This window comes from Typha latifolia, chromosome 11 (assembly GCF_019914945.1).
Source record: "Typha latifolia isolate L0001 chromosome 11, TyphaL0001v2, whole genome shotgun sequence".
NCBI lineage: Eukaryota > Viridiplantae > Streptophyta > Magnoliopsida > Poales > Typhaceae > Typha > Typha latifolia.
In genome coordinates this window covers 8,376,176-8,399,498 of record NC_133096.1, presented here as the reverse complement: position 1 = coordinate 8,399,498, position 23,323 = coordinate 8,376,176, and the positions used below count along the sequence as shown (strand labels likewise).

General features: G+C 37.9%; 5 protein-coding genes across 7 annotated transcripts; 4 read left to right on the top strand and 1 right to left on the bottom strand.

The window, feature by feature from the left end:
• Nucleotides 1-1,280: 1,280 nt before the first annotated feature.
• Nucleotides 1,281-2,816, top strand: LOC140798053 (protein SPEAR1-like). 2 transcript variants are annotated; one of them, XM_073151778.1, is made up of 5 exons: nt 1,281-1,774; nt 1,934-2,008; nt 2,151-2,215; nt 2,323-2,407; nt 2,492-2,816. In XM_073151778.1, exons 1-5 carry the CDS (start codon nt 1,571-1,573, stop codon nt 2,609-2,611), a joined length of 549 nt encoding a protein of 182 aa, XP_073007879.1. In that variant the 5' UTR covers nt 1,281-1,570; the 3' UTR covers nt 2,612-2,816. The 2 variants fall into 2 exon arrangements, with proteins under 2 accessions (XP_073007879.1, XP_073007880.1); XM_073151779.1 differs by having other exon boundaries at nt 1,448-1,774; nt 2,323-2,374.
• Nucleotides 2,817-5,235: 2,419 nt separating this feature from the next.
• Nucleotides 5,236-7,425, top strand: LOC140798341 (aldehyde oxidase GLOX1-like). Its single transcript, XM_073152170.1, has 3 exons — nt 5,236-5,760; nt 5,878-6,038; nt 6,156-7,425. The coding sequence occupies exons 1-3, from the start codon at nt 5,323-5,325 to the stop codon at nt 7,318-7,320; spliced, it is 1,764 nt and encodes a 587-aa protein (XP_073008271.1). The 5' UTR covers nt 5,236-5,322; the 3' UTR covers nt 7,321-7,425.
• Nucleotides 7,426-8,934: 1,509 nt separating this feature from the next.
• LOC140798340 (lactoylglutathione lyase GLX1-like) lies at nt 8,935-11,690 on the bottom strand. Of its 2 annotated transcripts, XR_012110821.1 has the most exons (10): nt 11,360-11,579; nt 10,992-11,193; nt 10,777-10,901; nt 10,524-10,588; nt 10,109-10,321; nt 9,943-9,990; nt 9,625-9,732; nt 9,374-9,514; nt 9,154-9,263; nt 8,935-9,035 (listed from the first exon to the last, which is right to left on the bottom strand). XR_012110821.1 is itself a non-coding variant. In XM_073152168.1 (9 exons), the coding sequence occupies exons 1-9, from the start codon at nt 11,511-11,513 to the stop codon at nt 9,222-9,224; spliced, it is 1,098 nt and encodes a 365-aa protein (XP_073008269.1). In that variant the 5' UTR covers nt 11,514-11,690; the 3' UTR covers nt 8,935-9,221. The 2 variants fall into 2 exon arrangements, 1 of the variants encoding a protein (XP_073008269.1); XM_073152168.1 differs by having other exon boundaries at nt 8,935-9,263; nt 11,360-11,690.
• A 902-nt stretch (nt 11,691-12,592) lies between these two features.
• On the top strand, nt 12,593-19,069 carry LOC140798127 (exosome complex component RRP41 homolog). The gene is made up of 13 exons (XM_073151876.1): nt 12,593-12,721; nt 12,815-12,861; nt 12,975-13,035; nt 13,210-13,248; nt 13,338-13,405; nt 14,459-14,537; nt 14,636-14,672; nt 14,889-15,005; nt 15,102-15,187; nt 16,547-16,636; nt 16,929-16,990; nt 18,251-18,415; nt 18,768-19,069. The coding sequence occupies exons 1-11, from the start codon at nt 12,665-12,667 to the stop codon at nt 16,974-16,976; spliced, it is 729 nt and encodes a 242-aa protein (XP_073007977.1). The 5' UTR covers nt 12,593-12,664; the 3' UTR covers nt 16,977-16,990; nt 18,251-18,415; nt 18,768-19,069.
• Nucleotides 19,070-20,521: 1,452 nt separating this feature from the next.
• On the top strand, nt 20,522-22,199 carry LOC140798125 (uncharacterized). The gene is given in 2 exon segments (XM_073151874.1): nt 20,522-20,877; nt 20,879-22,199. Coding segments are annotated over 2 exon segments (1,314 nt in total). The 5' UTR covers nt 20,522-20,601; the 3' UTR covers nt 21,917-22,199.
• The last annotated feature ends 1,124 nt before the right edge of the window (nt 22,200-23,323 follow it).

Below are 23,323 nucleotides of genomic sequence, written 5' to 3'. Positions count from 1 at the left end.
ACTTAAAAATTTAAAATTTTATTTAGCTCCTTCGTAGACAGTGAAATCGCTGATCATTTTAGTCTACCGATTAAATTTATTATGAAAGGGGTTCCATTTTGATGAAAAACTTACAAATGAGACCTAAAATGATTTTACCTCTAAATTTAATAGTGCAAAAGAGATACCACCTACTTTGTTCATATTAAATATTAGAAGCAGACCACATAATAAAAGTTGACTTTCAAATTAAGAATTCAAAATTCGAAATTTAAAAGCATGCCTTAATTATACGTTTTTCTTTAAGTATGGCCAAGCATAGTCCACAACAGAACTAATAGACGAACCTTCTCTAAATATTAAAAAAATTAGTTCATGGTGAGCATGTGATCCTTTTTAAATATCAATCATATTGTAATTTAATATAAAAAGAGAAAAGAAATAAGCAAATAACCTCCAACATTTCGGATTTATTATTAAAAACCTCATCTCCATGAGTATATTTATTTTCAAAAAAAACCCCAGGAATATAATTACTTTACTCTTAATTTAGATGAGAAACAGAGAGTCTGGTGTTTTTCTGTAGTATAATCAGAAACATTAATTAGTTCTAAATTTATAAAAGGAGATGATGGGTTTTAACAATAAGTAATGTTATTATTTGCAAAAGAAGCCCTTAATTAATAAAAATTGCTCCATCCATATAATTGTCCGATATCCGGACACAGTATTTGTTAATGAACAAAGATCTTGGTATATTTTGCAAATTAGGAGACAGAAGGAATCCTCCCCAAATATGATAATAAATTATAATTAGGCCATAATTGACCAAGTATCCTTTTTAATAATCTAAAACGAATCATCCTAATTTACAAATGATAGAATTGCCAACTAACCCATAATCTCGTGGTCCACCTCGGCACGTGAAGCGGATCTGATTACCAAAACCCGATAACATGGATGGTACGATTCTAAATGGATCCCTAACAACCCCTCCCATCTACCGAAAAGATACGGGCAATCTCTTTTATGTTAAGAGATAATTATATTAATAACAGAAGTATTTAATTTGGAGGTACGAAGAGAAATTAAAATTAGAGGGTGTTTTGGGATAGATTTTTATAAAGGTTTAAGACAAAGATCTATGTTCATTAACGAATAAGTAGCTCTGGAGGTTTATTAATTAATTTATTTATAAATAAAGGTTGGCGTTATATCACGTTGGTACGTCACACCATAAAGAAATATAGCAACATCCTAACCACAAATTAAATGTAAACATATATGGAGAGGAAGAAAGAGAATTTAAAAAAAAAAAGGAGAGGAGTTTCCATCCCATAGTATCTCTCTTCAGTCTTCATCCTGCGATCCCTTTCCACCGTTGTAAACCTAGTCATTGGCTCAACTTTGGAGAGATCTTGGGGATCCATCCATCTTGTATTCACTCCAATAGATCTATAAATTAAATTCAACTATTCCTCTCTCTTCTTCTTCTTCTTCTTCTTAGATCCTCTCTCTCTCTCTCTCTCTCTCTCTCTCTCTCTAGGGTTGTAGATAGGCATCATAGGTAGGACTTTAGGAGTTGTAGTAGATGGGGGACAACCTTGGTGAATTTGGCTTCAGTAGTGGAAGACCTACTTCTTTAAAGAAAGGGAGGAAGAGCAATTCAGAGAAGCCAAAGCAACCTCAGAGAGGCCTTGGAGTTGCTCAATTGGAGAAGATCAGATTACAGAGTGAAATGACTGGATACCATCATCCTTCTCTCCAATCTTCATTACATGACAACCTCAACATGGTCTCTCTCTCTCTCTCTCTATCTATCTATATATATATATATACACACACACAGACACAAAGAGAAATATGCACTTTGAATGAAGTTATGATAATATATCTCTATGTCATGGGGGTAGAGGTAGATGCATGGTGGATGCTAATTCCCTACTTTTGGCAGGAGGATGCGCGAGAGATGGCGTCGTCGTCTTCCTCTTCTTCCATTAAGTTCACTACTTATCATCCGAATTTCATGGTAAGCTCATCTTGATGAAGGAAAAGATATATATCAACAATATATTCTTCCATTCTTTTAGTACATATATAACAACTAGAACAATATAGTTTTCATCTTTCATCCAATTTTTTTTTTAAATTTATGTTCTTCATGTTTTTAGATCTCATATGGAACTGAAGGAAGCAACGCAAAGTACTGCGAATCTCTATCTAGTTCCATTATCAGGTACTAATTTGTTCATTCCATTCTTTCTATCAAAACTATTTAAACATAAAATTAGAAAACCTTACTACTATTCATATATCCTTATCTTTTTTCATCTTCATCACCAGACCTCAATTCAGTCATCATAATATTTCTACGCCACATTACGATCAATCTACGGTAACGCTGCCCCTCTTCAATCAATGCTACGAGGTCTGCTGATTCTTAGTATGTATATATTAACAGTTATTGGAAAAAAAAGGTACCTAAAACTCGATTGATTACATCTACTCGCAGGACTCAGCTTACAAGAGAAGACACCACCACCACCACCGGAGCGAGTCGGTAACAGATTCGGCGAGTCCAAACTCCGACTCAGGCAACACACAGGAACTAGACTTAGATCTTAAATTATGAGTCTGAAAATTTTCCAGATGCCTTCATCTAATGTTGATGGTATCATCCCCCCTATCGAGCGAGCAATAATCTTTGCATAGCATAAATGCAACTGTTATATGCTAGTCTTGTATAATCCTATACATAAAATGTATTTAAAGGTGTTACAGCATCAATTCATTACATGCAGAGTATAAATGCCTAGGTTGGTGTATCTTTCAACCTATCTATTATTCTTTACTTGCAATTCCTTTGTCATATAGGACACGTTACTCTTGTTATACCATTCAAGTGTTCTTCTAAACACCTTTCAGACTCGCATATATGTTTTCATTAGATTATACCTACATTAGCGCTGTCATAGTGGCGGAGCCAGAATTTTCGTTTACAGGACAAATTATAATTTAGAAATTGTATGTAGTCATTACCTTCTTTATATCTTCATTATAGGGAGATCACCATTGTGTATATATATATTTTTCTCTTCTTTTAAGCCTTTCCTTCTCTTCTTTATATTTATTTTCTAGTACATTTTTCATTATAAATTTCTCTTGCATGTTTTTGATGATTTAAACCATTGAACTTTAGATGGGCACATGTGGTCCTTCCATGCAACCAAATGGTAACATGGATGTGTTTCTCTTCTCCACATTATTAAATGAAATTAAATCAAACCTCACACCCACTTGGAGATCATCTCCATTTCTTTTTCTCCTATCAAAGGAGAGCATCGAGATTCTTGCATGACTACGTACCACCACTTGCATCCACCACCAGACATGCAAATTAACACAGCCACTCTCGCAAGTTGCAGAAGCATAGATATATATATATATATATATATATAGAGAGAGAGAGAGAGAGAGAGAGAGAGAGAGAGAGAGAGAGAGAGAGAGAGAGAGAGAGAGAGAGAGAGAGAGAGAGAGAGAGAGAGAGAGAGAGAGTGAGATAGATAGCATGCACTTCGATCTATTAATGCTTAATGGTACACTCAATAATCATGAAGCTTGTTGGCCAGAATGTTATGATGTGTAAAGGATACAAGTTGGTAGCAGAATGGCATGGTAGTTTGCGGCCAAGTTGATGTAATATTCAAATGCATATTATTAGTTTTAGATCTTTTGCATCACAAGAAAGAGAGAGAGAAGAAGAAGAAGATCTTGGGTTAATTACTTGGCTAGTTTCAATAGAGCTAGAGTTTAGAACTTCAACCCAACTTAGCATTTTAGGTGGATCATTCAAATTTGAGGTTTAAAAAGAAAATTATTGATTATTATATATCGTAATTGTATCTGTATTTACTACTTGATTTGCTGCCATTTACTAAATTCATTATTTTTAGAGGGAAGCGAGAACAATGTCTCAATTTTAGCAATGCCGCTGGGATTTAAACCTGAATACTCAAACAGCTAATTAAACGAGGCACTATCCCATTATTTTTACTAAATTCATTTTGTAAAGCTAGAAGAGACATAGCATCATTCAATTGTCCAGCAATTTGATCTTATTTCACTATTTTTATTATATGAATTTGGACAAAAATAATAATTTCTTCAGCACATATTTCATATTTGTGTCCACATAGAACTCATATTCAATAAAACTCATATATGGAATCACATCAAATGACTTATTTTTACCCTAGTTATTAGATATCAAATTCTAGTACTATCAAATATTTATTGGGCCAGCCCAAAATAGGAGATGGACTTCTCCGGTTGGATGTTGGCCCACTCATCCTTTAATTCAAACGTCCAAATTTAAGTGACCAGTGAATCCCCTCAACAAAAAAAGAAGAAGAAGTGTGTAGTAAGTAATAACTAGTAAATATCTATATCCATACTCTGTGCGTTAGCTTGTCTTGGTTTGATTGCTCCTTAGTGAGATTGATTGGAAGACCAGTTATGTGGTACAATAATTTGGAACATTGAGCTCAACAACTTTTGGCTTATAGATTTGGCTCGATGATGATATAACGGTTTGAACTAGCCTTTCTATGACTCGATTAATGGGAGGGTTGACCTAATTACTCACCCTATTATTTTATATTCTTCTAAGCTTATATGTCTTTATATTAAGAAATGATCGATCTTTTAATCAGCCAATATATAATCTATAAACTTTTAAATAACAATAATAATAATAAAACTTTTGGTAAAGAGGTTTCTAAAAGAAAAATAAAAATAAAATAAAAGTTGGATGTTGTAAGAGAAAAAGAATATAGGGTATTCTTATAATAATCTAAGTCTAAAATTATCTGGAAATTAAAATTAGAAAATTGTGCTCCAATACTACGACCAAGTAAGTTCCACCAATCCATTGGACCAACGTTAAATAACGCGCTCGCCCAAGCTAACGGCCACATTGGACGCAACGGTTAACTCCCAACTGTTTCGGTTGTCCAGACAACTATGCACCCTCCAGCTGTCACCAAATAACAAAATTGCCACCGTCCACTAAAACCATCGCCGGTGAAGCACGATGGCGTTTTCGGTATTTGGCGAAAGAACGAGCCCGAACTGTTGAACACGACACGGTCCACGCTATAAGCTTGCATGAGCCAGTAAACCCCCATGCTATATTTACCGATCCCCACGTACAAAGGTCGACCGCTCGAATAAGAGGAAGAGGGAGAGGAAGAATAAGAGGAGGGGAGGAATACGAATAGGGATAGATAGCGAGGGAGGGAGAGAACGATAGAAGGGAAAAGCAACTGAGAGGTCTCATCAACAATGGAGACTCTTCTCAAAGTCGCCTCCTTCCTTCTCCCCCTCCTCCTCGCTGCCACCCTCGCCGAGCCCTTCCCCTTCGACAGTTTCTTCAACATCTTCCCGCCGGCCGGCAGTAACCCCGGCAGCTTCCTCGTGCCTTCGAATATGCCCAAAGCCGTCAACCAGCCCCCGAAAACCGCCGCCGCCGCCGACATCACAGGTGGATTCGCCGGTAAGTGGGAGCTCATCACCAATACCTCCGGGGTGTCGGCAATGCACCTGGCGATCCTGAAGGACAACAAGGCGATCATGTTCGACACTACCTCCCTCGGGCCGTCGACGATTAAACTGCCCAACGGCAACTGCCGCGTCGACCAACGGAGCAAGAACAAGTCGTTGGATTGCTGGGCTCATGCGGTTGAGTTTGATTATAACACTGGGAAGTATCGGGCGCTCAAGGTACGCATGCATAAATATGTGTTGGTTCGAGTTGTATTTAATTATTTATGATTAATCACACCCCTATCTTTTCAGTATTTTATATTTCGGGCCTCATGTTTTGGGATTCGAATGCAGGTGTTGACTGACACGTGGTGTTCATCCGGGGGGTTTGCACTGGATGGGACCCTCGTGCAAACCGGAGGCTACGCCGAGGGCGACAGGACCGTGCGCTACATCTCTCCTTGTCCCACCTGTAACTGGGTTGAGTATCAATACTCTCTTGGCAACAGTAGATGGTATGTTTTAATTTCCTTCATTACAACTCACAATATAAACAAAATAGTAGACGCAATTGAAAAATTAGTAAATTACGCATGGTAATGCCATTATAAGTATCTTTAACAATAATGTAGGTACGCCACCCAGCAAATCTTGCCAGATGGCAGCTTCATCGTGATTGGCGGCCGCCGTGGCTTCAATTACGAGTTCGTCCCTCAGGCCGGTCAGAAGAATGCGGCGGCGATCCCCCTCCAGTTCCTGATCGACACCACCGACGACGTGGAGAACAACCTCTACCCGTTTGTCCACCTCGCCCCCGACGGCACCCTTTTCGTCTTCGCCAACGACCGAGCGATCATCCTTGACCCGCGTACCCACATCGTCGTCCGCCAGCTCCCCCGTCTCGACGGTGGCTCCCGCAACTACCCCGCGTCCGGCATGTCCGCCCTCCTCCCCCTCGACCTCCGCCAGGGAATCCCCACCGACGCCGAGGTCATCGTCTGCGGCGGCGCCACCAAGAACTCCTTCACAGCCGCCGGCAAGAACCAGTTCCTCCCCGCGCTTACCAGCTGCGGCCGCATCAACATAACCACGCCGACGGCAAACTGGAGAGTCGAGAAAATGCCGGTAGCCCGAACGATGGGCGACATGCTCATCCTCCCATCCGCCGAGATCCTCATGATCAACGGCGCAAGCAAGGGATGCGCTGGGTGGTTTTTCGGCCGGGAGCCGGTCTTCACCCCAGTCCTCTACCACCCTAACGCCGCCCCCGCCGACCGGTTCCGCACGCTCGCCCCGACTACTATCGCCAGGATGTACCACTCCAGCAGCGCCGTGCTCCCCGATGCCACCGTGTTGGTCGCCGGCAGCAATCCCAACAACGCCTACCACTTCACCAAGGTCGACTTCCAAACCGAAGTGAGGGTGGAGCGGTTCTACCCGCCGTATCTCGATCCGGCAATGGCGAAGAACCGCGCGGAGATCGACGAGAAAGCGGCGGCGACTACCGGGATGCGGTATCTGGGGATCTTCACCTTGAACTTCAAGGTGGAGGCGGCGGTGGAGGAGGAGGACGTGATGGTCACGATGTACGCGCCGCCGTTCACGACGCACGGCTTCTCCATGAACCAGAGGCTACTGATACTGAAGACGGAGATGTTCACCGAGGACGGGAGCGGGGGGTATACAGTCACAGTGGCGGCGCCGCCCAAGCCAGAGCTCGCGCCGCCGGGGTATTACTTGGTCTTCGTGGTGACCAAAGGGGTGCCCAGCAAAGGAATCTGGGTCCAGATTCAATAACTATATTGCTGCGTGTTCGATCCTGGAATAACCATTCATATATTCATTTATAAAACAATACAATATTTGTAATTTTCATTTTTTTTTAATTCGTTTCCCCTCGCCCTTTTTTTGTCAAACGAAAACGAATTAATTGTCAACGTAATTTAATTCCATTCTTTTTCATTAGTCCTTTCGGGTTGCTGAGAGGATCCGAACCCGATAAGTTTTCTCTTTTGCTCCAGCTCCTTTAGAACCCTTACAACTTCAGCTAACACAACCCCGGGCTCGCCGCACTCTCTCATGCCAACTATCGCAGCCAAGAACGAAATCTTACTCCTAACACCCTCTTCATGGAACACATCGTCCGTAGTTATCTCGCCCTCCGAGTCGTCGGCCTTCTCTGCCGCCTGAAGACCATCGGTGCCGGCGTCCGACGTGGTATCGGAATCCTCCGCTTCGATGCAGGTAACTTCCGAGGAGGCTTTAACTTCGCTGGGCTCCATATCTATGTGATTGTTAAAATTAACAAACTAGCTAAGACGACTCAAGACGAACCAAGATGGTCAAAACAAAGGATATGTGACATGCAAAGATATATACCTGACTCTTACTTGAACTCTATATTTTCTCTCTCTCTCTCTCTCTCTCTCTCTCTCTCTTGTCTCTGTCTCTGCCTAAAGGTATATATAACACTTGCGGCTTGTTATTTGTTACCTCGCTATAGATGTTTGTGTACGTAATGGAAGCACTGTTGGGTTGGGTTGGCTATTTGTTTAATAGGTAATAAAGAAGACCCAGATGCCCCAAGTTCCAGCAAACATGCTCCTCGTTTATGGGCTTTTTTTTGTTTGCCCTTTCCATCACGTACCGACGTAAGTACCTCCCCAAACTTTCAAGCCATTTGCCATCTCTCTCTTTCTCCCTCTCTAGAAGCTTAGAAGATCGTATCCGTGCACGTGTGCCCGAGAGGGAAGCATGCAGCACACGACCGAGGCCACCAACATGGAGCGGACAACGCGCACGCGTGGGCGAAAGCGAGCTCTCGGCGATTGAGACGGGCACGCGTGCGCGCGTGGGGAAAGCGACTGCGTGAGAAGAACGTCGGTGGACCAAAAAGAAGTATAAACGAGGGAAGTTTTTGTTTTACACCCTGCCTTTCCCTTTATTTTTGGCTCGAGGTTTTTTAAGGCTATCCAAATTGTATTTGGACCCCTGACTTTTCTAATTATTAGCTAATATATAATAAAACAGGGATGAAAAAAAGGAGGGGTTAATATGGATAAACAAAAAAGCAAGAGTCACAGAAGAAAGAGTAATTAAGAAAATATAAAGTAGATCCTATGCAGCCCCGGCTGCAAGAAATTTCTGCAGTGAGGACTTGGCAGCACATAATAGGATCAATAATAAAAGAGCAAATTAATTCTCAAGGGTCAACTACTAGCTTTTTGCTAACACGAAAATCCAATTCTTTTGCAGCATATATAGCATCTTATGCTTTTAAATGCAAAAATGCATGTAATCAAAAGGTCAACGGACTCCATGGAGGAGAGAAATGCACATCAATTCGATTCAACAGGTGAAAGCTACTATATGTAATTATATAATCAATATCACAGGGGAAAGTAGTGACGCTTCTGATAATTTATATATCTTTCCTTGTATAGAAGAAACCAAAACCCTTTTACAAGGAACACGCTCATCTGCATATTAAATGATCGAGCAACAAGGTTGACCTACACGAAGAAGCTATTACCATTCACTTGTGCAAATAACAATCCCCAAATGTACAAGAAACAGAGCGCGTTAAGGTGAAGGAATATAAATAGATCATCACAAAGAAACTAAACTTACTCAAATTTGTTGATGCACAATAATTAGGTGATACTTTTGCCTCTTCTTAAGTGGTCGAATAAGCTCGGTCATTGCAGCTCTTTGTCAAAGTCTTTGTTGTCCACAAAGGCCTGCACAAGATAATAGTGGAAGTTGACAAAACTATGCTGAAGAGAACTAATATGAGCATCATAACCTTAAATTCTTAAACCTGAATTGTTAAACTTGTGTAGAGTCATACCGATTTCCAACCATCAGGGTCCAAACACACTGTTATCTTTGTGGCAAGACCAGGTAAGGGCCCTGGTTCGCGAGTAATCTTTCCACCAAATAGGTTTACTGCTTCTGCAGTTTTATAGACATCATCTGTGCCTATTGCGATCTGATAACTAGAGATGTGAGTCTCTATATGCAACAATCCATTTCTATTATAATGCAAATCGTAAAGCCATGATCCAGTAAATTTGTATTTGCTGACAAGTAGTACTTCACCTGTACATAAGCATTGCCTTTATCATAATCTGTAACCCCATAATTGTATGTCAATTCCAAAACTGCATTCCTATCTTCCGGTCCATATCCCATTGTTGCACTTGAATACTGGTAAAGAGTGCATTTGAGTTGACTACCACAGACAATACAAATCAATAATATAACTTTGAGTCATAGACACATAGTTAAGAGGACCAGAGCGAAAAGCAAGAAAAATGACTAAGAGGCCAGCACAATAACTAAAATGAATAATTTAGGCAGAAGAAAATGAATAAGAGCTGGCACAAGAACTAAAGATAGGTTGTCCGTCATGCTTACTTTGTAGGCAGGATTCTCCTTTTTGTGTAGAAGCTCCATTCCAAAAGCCTAGATTTTAAAACAAGAGAAATTTTAGAACTAGAAAATATGAGCAAGCAACAAATAAGATATATAAAGGAGAATAGATTCAAAAGATGAAATTGAGTAAGCATCCTAATGCACTAACCTTTTCATAGAATCCAACAGAACGATCAATATCTCCCACCTGGAGCATTACTTGACATAAAGGCTCAGGAGTAAGTTTCCTTTCCATAAGTTTAAACTTATAACCATCAGGATCTTCAATAAAAGCAACCATAGAACTGCTGCCCTCTATAGGTCCTGGTTCCTTGATTACTTTTCCTCTCTTGGCCTTTACAAGATCCAATGTTTTGGAAACCTGTTGTCAATTCATGAAAAGATATATGATATCTGAAAGATTTGAAAGAGAGCAAAATGAATGGTGAGAGCAAAATGAATGTTTGGAGCAAGATACAATTTTAACATACAATGCATTCCACGCAACTTTGCACAAATTTGATTAAATAGAATAATGCAAGCAAAACAAGAGTACATATATATACTGGGAAAAGAGTTCTTACATCTGCAACAGCAATACCAAAATGACCAAAGCCAGTTCCTACATCATATTTGTCAACACCATAGTCTGCCAATGTTTGTTCACAACATAATCTTGTCAGGAACATGTTCATATACATAAGTATTTCCACAATACTTGATTAGAACAGGCAATAAAAGTTAAATTAAGTGTATTAGGAGTAAAAATCTAGCACAATTGATCTTCAAACATCAATATAGAGTGACAGCATAAAGAAACATCATTAGTTAACTTACTATAAGTAAGTTCAATAGCAAAGTGAGAATCTTCAGGCCCATATCCAACAAAAGCATTTGAGAATCTTTCTTCTGGTATATCACGTCGCCGCAGCAACGTCATTCCCAAGCACTCTGTGTAAAATCTATATTTTAACGAAAAAGATAACCCAGAGGACCAATTAGCCAACAACCTTAATACATTGAAAGCAGAGGAGCAATGAAATAAATCATACTCTATAGTCCTATCCAGATCTCCAACACAACAGACGGCATGAAGCATTCTCCTTTTATCCTTCTTTGCCCAGTCTGCGGCACCTTCTTCGCTAACTGTGGGACTAACTCGAATGAAACTTCCATTGGTACTGGTCTCTATAAGGCTCTCCTGTGCCCCTGCAAACTTAGTTCCCACGCCTAACAATTGCGCCTGCGGAATGACTGCATGATAACACCCCCAACAGATTGGTTCATCTAATTGAACAACTCAGATATATCTCTACCAACTCGCATTTGAGCTGTTATAAAGTATATCGTAAAAGAGGTGTCGAATGGGCATTTTCTCGAACAGTTCATGAGCAAGAGAAGATACAGATTGAGAGCTCACCAGTGCCGAGTTGGAGGAGGGCGAGCCTGCGAGATGGATTCGAATTGGAGGATAGATGGCAGCGAGCTTGAGGTGAGAGGTGGAGGGCGGTGGCGAATGAAGGAAACGAACGGATAGAGGAGCAGGAAGCCGTTGGAAGAAGAATAGGCCTCATTGTGAGGTTCTGTTTCTATGCTAACTCTTATCTTTGCTTTGTAAAGGCCAAATATCTTAGATCAATTAGTTATCTAATATGATATCCAATTACTCACCTAAATTTGGATTTATTGCAATTAACATCCTAAAGTATCAAATTTTCTTTTTTTCTTTTTCTTTTTCAAAAAGAAGTATCAAACAATTGGTATTTTCTCGTGCGATTTATTGACTATAACTTAATATTCTCTTCTGTAACAAAGAACAGTTTTATTTCCATGCATAGGATTGCAAATAATCTTTTGTAACAAAAAAAAAAAACATTATTCGATATTGTGTGAAAGATAATGAACTCAAAATATAACCCTTTTTTTTGTTGATAGATTTCTCTAAAACCTCTATTTATATATATATATATATATATTTCACCAAATAAAGAAAAAAAATACCTCAAACTTGACTCTCATCCAAATTATTCGGATTCGGATTAAATGAATATCCACGGGAGTTTTGATGAATATATAATTTTTTTTTAAAATTTATAGACAATTAATATATAGTCTAATGCTTAAATTATATAAATAAAAACTTTGGATTAATACTGTAATACTTTTAGAATATAATAATCCCGAGGCTCTCGAAAAAATATACTTCCTAATATAATTATGTTTGCTTAATATGTTAAGTTCATATTGTTTTGCGTGAAATGATTAAAGTATTGTGGTCTAAATTTTAGGTATAAATTATCATCATTTTAGTGCCAAAAGTCGTGACTTATTAGAATCATGTTATTGTAATTATTTGATCTTATAGTATATAGGTTATTCGTAAAGAATCTAAATCTAGTTTTTTTCTGATTGAATTCAAATTCAATTTGAGTCCGAGATAATAGATAATAAATCTATTACATATAACATGTTATGACTATCTATTTATTTAAATTTTTTATTGTAAATCTAAATCTCATGAAATTAAATGGATTAATAGATTCAATCTTTATATATATATATATTTATTTATTTATTGGGCCGAGTTTAGTGCCGATGTCGGCCCAAAGAGTGGCCTGGTCCGATAAGTAGCCTCGTCGAAAACCCTTTCAAAACCTTTTGCAAGAAAGAAAACTCCGCTCTCTCTTCTCTTCTCTCTCTGTCTCGGTATCGCAAATCCTAAGCCATGGAGTACGTCAATACCCTCACCGGCCTTCGCATAGATGGGCGTCTTCCGAACGAGGTATCACGAATCCTTTCTCCTCCTCCTCTCTATCTTTCTAGTCGTTCTATTTGATCTCTTCTTCACTACAAACTGTTTCGGTTTGGATTCCAGATGAGGCATATCAAAGGTGAACTCGGCGTTGTCGCAAGTGCTGATGGGTATCACCTCTTGGATCTCCCATTTTTTTTTTTTCGTTATTCTCCTTTCTTGCATCTAGAGCTTGCATGAAGCGGTGGATTTTGGTCATTGTTCTTTCTTCGATCGAGTGCAGGTCTGCTCTTTTTGAGATGGGCAATACTAGGGTCATCGCAGCTGTATACGGGCCCAGAGAGGTTAGAGTCGAGTTCTTCTTTTATTTCTTCGTCTCTATTATTTATGTAGTATAATATACTCTGAAACTTATTAATTTGAAAAACTAATGGAAGAGTTTTTATTCTAATTTTTTTGTTGTCCTTTTGGTAAGGGCTTGATCTTTTAATTGATTTATCATACTTTATGCATTTTAGGTCCAGAATAGGAGTTCGCAGACCCATGGCCAAGCATTGGTAATACTCTCATTTTCTTAGTGACGAGGTATTTGATTTTCTTACCGAAAGATCACATATTTTCTATATGCTGAAAATTGTACCTGCAGGTGCGCTGCGAGTATAGCATGGCCAATTTTAGTACTGGAGATCGGACGAGAAGGCCAAAGGGTGACAGGTGCTTCCCCACTTTAAATCGAGTATTTTGCAATTCTATCTTTTTCAAATCAATCTGGCATTTGCTTGGGTCCAAGGAGCTTCTATGTTGTTGTGCTCATCGTGAGTTAGAAAATGTAAGAGAGTAATATTGTTTGAGTTGAGACTCGCAGTTCAGTACGTGGATCTTTGCTGGATCATGGGTAGAATATATACCTAGGGGATGCTGATACTTGATGGTGGTCATGCAAGTCTTATTATCCCAAGGTTTATTAAAATTCATTCATTTCGAAATATTACCTGAATTAGGATGTCATAGCATATCAGCATGTAGTGACCAGGGACAGGGTTCTCGTATGAATTTGTTGTGTTCTCAGAAAAAAAAGTTAATTTTATTCGAAAGGGAAATCCATACAAAGTCTTAAACTTCATATGTTCTGTTGTAATGTCCAAAAAACATCTCTTAGTTGCACATGTAGAGCTGTACTGAAGTACTCTTGTTGCCATATCGAAATTCAAGTACAGCAAGCCTTACCAAAATTTTGAGTCCTTTGGTACAAATATCTTAGCAGTTTGCTTGACATTGTTCAATAAAGACATCTAACTGCACCATTTCTTATGTTTGTCCACTCAGAAATTGATTCTTCGTACAAATGCTTACATAATCTATATTACCTAACCCATTTTCTTTAACCTCCAAAACTCATGACATGAAATGTGTTACTTGAGCTTGTAGTCCACAGCAGAATATTTTCAATATTGAGGTGAACGGGCAAACATGTGGAAAGTGGGGTGACAAGTATCTAAGTTATATATTTTCTGAAGTGTGGAGAAGTATGGAGTTTAGAGCTGATCAATAGGTGAAGCAAGAAATTGTATGACACCATTTCATTATTTTAGCTGACACATTAAACCTTACATCATTCACATATATCTTGCTATCTTTGGAAGATTTAATTATTTTGTTTTATTTATTTTAACGGTACTTTACATGCATATATTTGTAGTAGGAGTTAGAACACAAATATTACTCATTATATTGATAAGCCTATTAATTCAATTTTATTCTTGGCAGGCGATCTACGGAAATATCATTAGTTATTCGTCAAACCATGGAGGCATGCATATTAACAGATTTGATGCCACACTCACAAGTCAGTCTACTAGAACTCCTAAATCATTTATTCTTCCAAAGTAGAACTAGACCAGATTCTTTTTTTTTCCTTTTTATATTTGCTTTCCCTTTTTGCAGATTGATATATTTGTCCAAGTTCTTCAAGCTGATGGTGGTAAGCATGTTATTTATCATCATGAGTTTATCAAGGCTTTGTTTGTTGCAAGCTATCTTGTCCAGTTGTATATTTTAATTTTTATATGTTCTTTCCAATCTACTGTTTCTCTGATTCTTGTTTTACTTGTGCATGCATGAAGTTTCACTGTCTTTTCTAGCCTACCTGTTTAACTGTTTTGTTATGATGTATGTGAATGCAACTTGGCTTTAACAGGAACAAGATCGGCATGCATCAATGCTGCAACTTTGGCTCTTGCTGATGCTAGAATACCAATGCATGATATTGTGACCTCTTGCAGTGCTGGATATCTCTGCTCCACTCCTTTGCTCGGTGTGACTATTGATGTTGCTTAAAATGATTCAAGATATTCAAAACCTAATGACATTAATAAGAGAAATATTTAAACTCGATGAGTCTTGTGGCCAGATTTAAATTATGCAGAAGATAGTGCTGGAGGCCCAGATGTCACTGTGGGGATACTGGAAAAGATGGATAAAGTGACTCTTCTTCAGGTCTCTAAGATACTGAGTACTTTGTCCTTGATTGTTTGTCCATTGGAAGCTCAAAAGTCTTTCCATGTAACATTAGTTTTGCATGTTTACTTCTAAAATTTTTATGTGGCGTGTGACATATTTTCTTTGACAGAAAAAATTGGCAGTACCTCAAATTATCTGGGGTTTCAGTACACATTACATTGGACACTAACTTTGTTTAGACAAGAAGTTACTCTGTTATGTCTATTTATAGGTTGCTACTTTGTCATCTATATTGTTGGTACTTTGTCATCTATATTTGCAATTAGCTAGTGCTTTCCTGAAAGCAATAGCTATTATCACAGTCCTCAAGATAATGTTAATGTAACATGACTATTATGGTGAACAAATAATCCTTATTTGCTACTATAATTTAGCCAGATTTTCTCGGTATATTCTGCTTAAAACTTGTCATAGTCAAGTTCATGTCAACATCGTCCATGTTCAGAGGAATTTTAACTATTTCTTGCAGTCAATTTTAGTGGCCATTCTAGCTTCCCAGATTTCATGAATAGAACCTCTTTTGCCTGGTTCCTTCCCAGGAAATTTTTTGTAATTTTCTTAGGGTTGATATGAGGTTAACAACTCTTATGAAGATATAGTCAATCCTTGTATTATTGCCATCTCGGTTTTTGTGCCATATGGTAGACCTATAACGGATAAGAAAGTGATAGAGGACAATTATGGCAGAGCTAGGATTTTCAATTTTTTTGTGGGGATGGGAAAAAATTATTATTTATTTTTAATTTATGTCAATCAAATAATTATTAATAAAAAATATAATAAGAATATGAAGAAGCATATAGAAGTACATAAATTCTAATCTATATATTCATGTTATGAAGGTAGTTATCTCTTTTAGAATCCTACTTCTTGAAGACTTGTCAGATTAGGCAGATATCCCACCTCTATTGGGGTTCAAAATGGTGATGACCGGATTACAAGGTCCTTCAACTTATTGCTTATTTTTGCTTATCTGTGCTGTAAAGATTTGGTAACTATTTAGGATAGCAGTAAGTAGAATTTTTCATGTAAAAGACAGTAGCCTGGTCTCAAATTTTCCTAGTTCAGTTACACCATGTTAATCAACGGCTTTAATTTTCCAATTCTTTAATTGTCCAATGTATGTGTTTGTTGATATCTTTTTAAGATTGCCTTGGTGAATATATATTAAATGTCCTTGCATCTCAATTTTCATTCTTTGATTTGAGGATAATAATAAGCTTTCCTCTCCATTTAACCTTCATTTTTATCAGTTACATTTTCCTGATTACAAAAGTTCTCCTTGATATTCTGCTTTAATTTGTGTTTGAGAAATCACTTTTCTTTAATTCTCAGATGGATGCAAAATTACCTATGGATATTTTTGAAAATGTTATGCAACTTGCAATTGAAGGATGCAAAGCAGTGGCTGATTACATTCGAAATGTAAGAAATGTAGCATTTTACTCTGACCATTGCATGTATTCATCTTGCCCCTGTTTTTACTTTGTTTATCTGTGTAATGGTTCCTACTTCCCAAATATTTACTAATGAATTATCTAGCATGTATCTTCAGTGCAAATTAAAATAAACCTTCATATATATTCTTTCCTAGCATATTATTTCTGTCATAGAGTTCTTTTTTCCGGCCTGTAGTGTTCTCAGATTGTGCAGAGATTCGTTCTTTCCTTTTTCATCCTCTAAATGTGTCTCTATTGTGGTGACTATGGTGTACCAGGTTCTCCTAGAGAATACAAAAGAGTTGGAGTATCATCGTGGTGCATAATGGACTAAGTAAAGGTACTTAGCAATTTTCTCACACAAAAGACTGATTTTGTTTTCTTCCTTTGTAAGTTCTTTTCTTATTACACTTGCAAACCAGTAAAGTATTTGTGGTTCTCTTTTTTTTCTAACAATTCAGTCACTTGCCACATATAGCCATGGAGTTTGCCTGCGAAGTAAAGAACCTACTGGTCTAATATGTATTCAGTAGCTATCAGTTAGCTACCACATGTATACTTTGGTAGCTATTCATTTACCCGTGACATACAGTATGCAGGACATCTTTCCCCTTTTCAGCTCAGTCTAGATATCTAGCCGTAGCTACTCATTTACTGTATACATGATGATTAGTTGTTACTCGTTGGCCAGCAACATATAGCTTTTAGGAATCTTTGTTCCCATTTCACTAGAACCTTTGATTGCAAAAAGCAAGTAATACGTGTGATTCATTGTAATATGAACTTTTACCTTTTAAACTTTATTTCTTAAAAAGGTTTAATCCTTTTCTTCTCAATATCGGACTGTTTCGGGGAGCTGGAGTAGGTAAAACAGTACTCATCATGGAATTGATCAATAACATTTCCAAAGATCAATTATCCAGTTTGCTGCCACATATAGTTGGTAGGTTGTTAACAAGTTCTATTGAGAACCTGCTGAATTCATTACATAATTGGTAAGTTTTCACCGCTGCTTCAGTTACTTGGTGGAGTTTCACGCCCTTCCTTTCAAGGAACTTGCTGGTCTGTGTAGTAACAGTTGTTCACTGCACTGTCACATATAGTCAGTAAGGTCTGACTATGTTGCCCTTGTAAGACAAGCTTTGCCTTATTCAAGGAGTTGGTGGGCTTAATCTAGGCTTAATAGTTAATTTCTGATTTATCAGAATTCATGCCAAATCACCTAGGGTCGTCAGAGGAGAGATTATCTATAGAATCTCCTCTGCAGCTGTTCAATTTTGGACTAACTGCTGTAAAGGAGTTCCCCATTTTTAAGGATTAATAATTTGATGGCTCCAGTGAACAATCTCTATTATGTGAGGATGAAGTCCTTGTTAGTCGTTAAAGGTTCTGATTCTCTGTATCTAATACTGTCATGTAACGTACTTTATCTCTGCTTTCCTCAGTAGAGAGAATCTTCTTTTGAGCAACAATATATCCAATTTTTCTGCAAGTTCTGAATGCATTATTGTTCTAATGGATGACTTGGTTAAAGGATGAGGACGCTAACTAATTTGCAAATTTTGGTTGACTTGCTAGCTTTCTGATGTGCTTCCTACAGGTGAACTTTGCGGCATGCGCTTGCTTATCAAGGCATTCTATAGGGACTTGAACTTTTGGTGCTCCTATACTCTTTTCTCTTGAAAGTTAATTCCTTACTCACTTCTGAAGTTTTTAGCTGAGGCATGCTCCCTGCAACCACCTCGAAGGAAAATATCATTTGATAGTTAAGTCCTTTTTTTTTTCTCTCTTTTAGTTAATGAAGCTTCCCTTTGATCATTTTTTAAGCTTATAGGCCCCTTGTCACTTTCAATGGGAATCATTCTATGATATGTAATTTAGGTTATAACTTATAAGTAAGACTTACCCCTGGGCTAATAGTTCATTCAAAATTCTTGGACCTAAGGGCCCTTGTAGAAATAATCTTAGGAGCTCTCTTTTCAGTTTTACATTCACATATAAATGGTTCTCCTTGTCCCTGACCTGGAACTTTGGCAAAGAAAAAATATATTTTGTTTGTTCTACATGAATTTGACTAAAATGTTTTGTTGGTATGAATTTGTGTTTTCTGGTGCCAGCTCCTAGTGCTGGAAGGGAGGAGGTTTGCGTCAGGTGGCTGAACAACATAAACTATTTTGTCAAGAAACTTGGAGAATTCAGTTCTTTTTATAGTCCAACTTTGTGTTGCTAAGATGAAGGTTTGTTCTTCATGACTTTTAAATTCTTGTCCGAGCTTAACCTTGGATATGAGATTTTATTCTTCTTGTTGTAAACCTAGTATATTTTTCAAACTTATTGGAGGAATAGGTGACTTTTTGAGTCTTCCAGAAGAATAGGTTGAACCACATTTGACAAAAGTGATGTGTTCTCAAGGCCTCAAGGGTAACGTTTCTCTGTGTATATGTTAGAATCTAACAACAGCATTAAAGAAAACCTTCTACTTCTCCAATAAATTTGAAAAATAGATTTAGTTTGCAACTCATTAGAATGATGAAACTAAGCAAGATAACGATGATTAGAAACGACAAATTAGTTTGAAATTTTTATATAAATCAGATTTTGACAATAGTAATTATAATAGAGATTCATCTAAAAGAACAGTGTCTGTCTCTAATTAATGGAATAGTGCTAGGATGGTTAAAAGAGTTTAGTTGTATGAGTTTTTTTGAATTCAAATTCTTATGGCTCATAAACTCAGGACTTACAAGCTCTGCATCTGATATAAGGGTTTTGGCGATGCAAATAAAAAGTTTAATTTCTCTGTAACATTTTGCTGCCGTTCACTTATGCATACGCCGTTTGGATGAGTGAAATTGATTTTTGATCCGAACGAGTCAAATCTAAGTTTAGATTACCAGTTATAACTTAACCTATATTTTGCATCTATTTTATCACGATATTACTATATGAATATTTTATTATTCTAACCCCTAAATTTTACTTTTATTACCTCGTTGATAAAAAAAAAACAATTATTTTATTGCCTTGAAACAACCTCACGTTACTTAAAGAACATTTATGATAAGATACTTAAATTAATTATATAAATATAAAAATAACAATAAAAGATTGTGCTTGCGCAACTTCTTAATCTGCCATTTTTGGATCTTGTTCGTGATTTGTTTTGCCAGTGGGATTTAGGGTGCTATAAGATTTTATTTTTCTTATTCTTTATTCTAGGTTGGTGAGCTTCGATATCATGTCTTAAAAGATTGACATAACTAATAGACTCCTTTGATGTACTCGACAATTTAAACGTAAAAAGATACAAAAAAAATTTCTTAATTTTATTTTCATATATTTTTCTTAGTTAATAGTATTTTTAGTTTGTATATAAATAATATATTTTTTGAGTGGTATACATACAATTATACTAATTTTATAAAATATTTTATTCTAAATATTATTTAAATATATCTGAAATTTATTTAATATTTTAAAAAAAAATCAGCTATTGAACCAATAACTCAGATCCGATCGCTAACTATGCCTATAATGACAAATGATTCAATAAGAAATCACTTTTCTAAATTATAAGGGTAGATTAGTCATATTTTATTTTTCTCACTTAGCTATCTATTTTTTTAATAAAAGATAAAAATAGTAAGAAATCTATAGAAATTAACACTCTTATTATTAAGAAAATATTATAAGAATAAGCAATAAGAAAATACTTAAATTATAATTATTTTATTAATTAATCTAGTCATATATATATATATATAATTTTATATACCCTTTAATTTATCAATAGATAAAAATTATTTTTAATAATTAATTGGTTAGTATCGAATCATTGCTCTAACTTAACATCGTCTCTTTAAACCCTGTTAGGGTTTTGTAAAGAGGGTGTATAAAGTCGACCTTAGTACACCCCAAGAATCCATCGTCGCCGCCACCGTCGTCGCTCCCATGTCGAGCCGCATCAACCGCGAGGCGGTCACCGCCGCCGTCTCCGCTCTCCTCACCTGGATGCGCTCTCGCTCCAAGACCCGCAAGCCGCAGCTCCTCTTCGACGACGATGATGACCTCCTCTACCTCGTCATTTCCCTCAAGCGCATCCCCTCCTCCTCCCGCACCAATCCCTTCCTCCTCCCCCTCCCCCACCCCCTCTTCTCCTCCTCCTCCTCCTCCACCTCTGTCTTCCTCATCGCCGACGACCGCCCCTCCTCCCCCCTCCCCCTCCCCCTCCCCTTCCGTCGCCCTCGACCTCGCCCGCTCTTTCAACCTCCCCATCTCGGAAGTCGTCGGGATCTCCGACCTCCGCACTGACTACCGCCCGTTCGAGTCTCGCCGCAAGCTCTGCGGCTCCCATGACCTCTTCGTCGCTGACCGCCGCGTCATCCCCCTTCTCCCCCGCCTCCTTGGCAAGTCCTTCTTCCGCAAGAAGAAGATCCCGCTGCCGCTCGATCTTTCCCGCCCCGGATGGCCCCAGCAGCTCCAGCGGTGCTTGAATTCGACCTTCCTCTACCTTCGATCCGGCACGTGCAGCGGCATCAAGGTCGGAAGGCTGTCCATGGAAATCGATCAGATTGTGGATAACTTCATGGCCGTCGTGGAGGAGGCGGTCGCGAGGGTGCCGAAGAAGTGGGGGAATGTGCGGTCGCTGCATATCAAGGCGATGGATTCGGTTGCATTGCCGATCTACCAGGCGGTGCCGGAGGTGGGGTTGAAGATTGATGTGCCTCTAAAGGGGGGTCTTGATGTGGAGGATAAGAAGGTCAAGGGAGAGAAGAAGAAGAAGAAGGAGAAGAAGGAGAAGAAGGAGAAGAAGAAAAATGGGAAAATGGATCAGGTGATGCGGTACGTCGATGGTGGTTGTTTGGTTGGTAGAGAGGAGAGTGAGGTTGATGGCGAGGAGGAAATGGAAAACAAGAGGAAGAGGGCAAAGAAGGATGTGCCAGAGATCGGAGATGGGAAAGAGGAGAAGAGGAATAAGAAGAAGAAGAAGAAGGAGGGGATGAAAGATGCAGATACAGACAGTAATATTGAGGATGATGTTACTGGAGAAGGAGTAGGCGATGAGTTGGACGAGGAAGACAAAGCCATGAATGAGAAGAACAAGAAGAAGAGCAAAGTTGGAAATATCAAGAAGAGGAAGGATGGACAAGGAAAAGAAATTGCTTTGCTTCACTCTACCGGTGATGAGACGAAAAACAAGAGCAAGACAAAGATGGTGGGTGATAAGCAGGTGCAGAAGACTAAGATGAGTAAGGTGAGGACATAGGATTGGTCAGAAAGAGATGATTGCTTGTTCTTCCATTACAGTTTTCCTGCAGTGAGGCCAGACTATTTGCGGATCACAACTGATCAATGTGGACCTTATGATCAACTAAGACCACTTTTATGATCATAAAACTGCAGGTTTTAGGTTATCCCTACTATTTATATATTTCAGTTTTAAGTTGTTATGCAATTAAGGAGTTTGTTGTTATTTCTATTTCATTTTGATATTGAATGCTAGCTTGAAAGATCTGAGTAATGGAAAAATACTGAGGTATTATTGCCTATATGCCTATTCACTTGGAGCCAATGGTTGACGACCTTAAAACCCTTTTGTTCTCATTTTATATTTTCCAGTTCGAGGTTGGCACTTCCAGTCTTAGTGAATTCGAGTGAAGATTGTTACATTCTGTGTTGTTTAAAGATGCTTGTCAGATATTTACAGGTAGAAAGTGAAGCTACAACTTGATTTATGAGGGATAATCCTGAAGATTGTAAGTGCAAGCAATATCCTTTTCCTTGTCTATTTGCAGGACAAAATTCTAGAAATATATTTCAAGCATAAGCGATCTATTTAGAAAATCGGACTTTTGATATATTTGTATATCATTATTTAGCAAGGGTTGCAAATTTTGTACTCCACTTTCCCCATCCACATTGAAGTATATGATTGAACAAAGTTGTGCTTTTCCATGTTGTTATGTGCTCAGCATGTACAATAGAATCCGCTAACATAAAAAAGACTGACAAAACAGAGAATTATGCATAACTATCAAAATATGCCTAATGTTGTTCTCGCCTTATGTACTCTAATATTCTATCCATTATGCCAAAATTCCTCTTTTTTGGTGCTTCTAACTTCTTGGCTTCTTGCCTTTTGAAATCCTTGAACTTTTTAATTGATGGATAACATCTGGAGGAAGGAAATGATGATCATAACCCATTTCCAGGGAGGGTAATGAATAAGATTTCCATGTCACTCTTTTATGAAGACAAGTGTCTATCTAATTTTCATTATCTTCTAGACTTGGTTACTAGCTGCTAATGTTTGTGCTCTCTATTCCTTTCCGTAATATAACTGCTTTGGTCCCTATGATCCATGTAATGTTTATAGTCATTTGAAATAAGCTTGTACTATTTATGATTACTCTATATTGTGTAGTTTATATGTTAGTTTTATTTTTGTTTTTATTTCTATCTTTGTTTTTATTTTTTGAGAAAAGTTTGGAGTAATCCTCAGTTAAGAAATTAGTTTTATTGATATTGATAAGTGGATGTTGGTGATTTGGTCTGTGGAGTATTATTGAAATGTTCTCTTCAAATCCTGTTGTTCATTTCTTTTCTCCTTATTTGTACATATATTAGATCTGGAACTTCTGTATTCTTTATCAGTTCTTGTCTAAGAATCGGA

Excerpts from the sequence above, each read along its gene's own strand:
- LOC140798127 (XM_073151876.1), top strand. The coding sequence starts at position 12,665 with ATGGAGTACGTCAATACCCTCACCGGCCTTCGCATAGATGGGCGTCTT. Across the intron at positions 13,406-14,458 it reads AGAAGGCCAAAGGGTGACAG|GCGATCTACGGAAATATCAT; the intron begins GTGCTTCCCCAC and ends TATTCTTGGCAG. Across the intron at positions 14,538-14,635 it reads ATTTGATGCCACACTCACAA|ATTGATATATTTGTCCAAGT; the intron begins GTCAGTCTACTA and ends CCCTTTTTGCAG.
- LOC140798053 (XM_073151778.1), top strand. The coding sequence starts at position 1,571 with ATGGGGGACAACCTTGGTGAATTTGGCTTCAGTAGTGGAAGACCTACT. Across the intron at positions 2,216-2,322 it reads CTATCTAGTTCCATTATCAG|ACCTCAATTCAGTCATCATA; the intron begins GTACTAATTTGT and ends CTTCATCACCAG. Across the intron at positions 2,408-2,491 it reads TCTTCAATCAATGCTACGAG|GACTCAGCTTACAAGAGAAG; the intron begins GTCTGCTGATTC and ends ATCTACTCGCAG.
- LOC140798341 (XM_073152170.1), top strand. The coding sequence starts at position 5,323 with ATGGAGACTCTTCTCAAAGTCGCCTCCTTCCTTCTCCCCCTCCTCCTC. Across the intron at positions 5,761-5,877 it reads GGAAGTATCGGGCGCTCAAG|GTGTTGACTGACACGTGGTG; the intron begins GTACGCATGCAT and ends ATTCGAATGCAG. Across the intron at positions 6,039-6,155 it reads TCTCTTGGCAACAGTAGATG|GTACGCCACCCAGCAAATCT; the intron begins GTATGTTTTAAT and ends ACAATAATGTAG.
- LOC140798340 (XM_073152168.1), bottom strand. The coding sequence starts at position 11,513 with ATGAGGCCTATTCTTCTTCCAACGGCTTCCTGCTCCTCTATCCGTTCG. Across the intron at positions 10,322-10,523 it reads TTGGTATTGCTGTTGCAGAT|GTTTCCAAAACATTGGATCT; the intron begins GTAAGAACTCTT and ends AATTGACAACAG. Across the intron at positions 9,991-10,108 it reads CTGTTGGATTCTATGAAAAG|GCTTTTGGAATGGAGCTTCT; the intron begins GTTAGTGCATTA and ends TTTAAAATCTAG.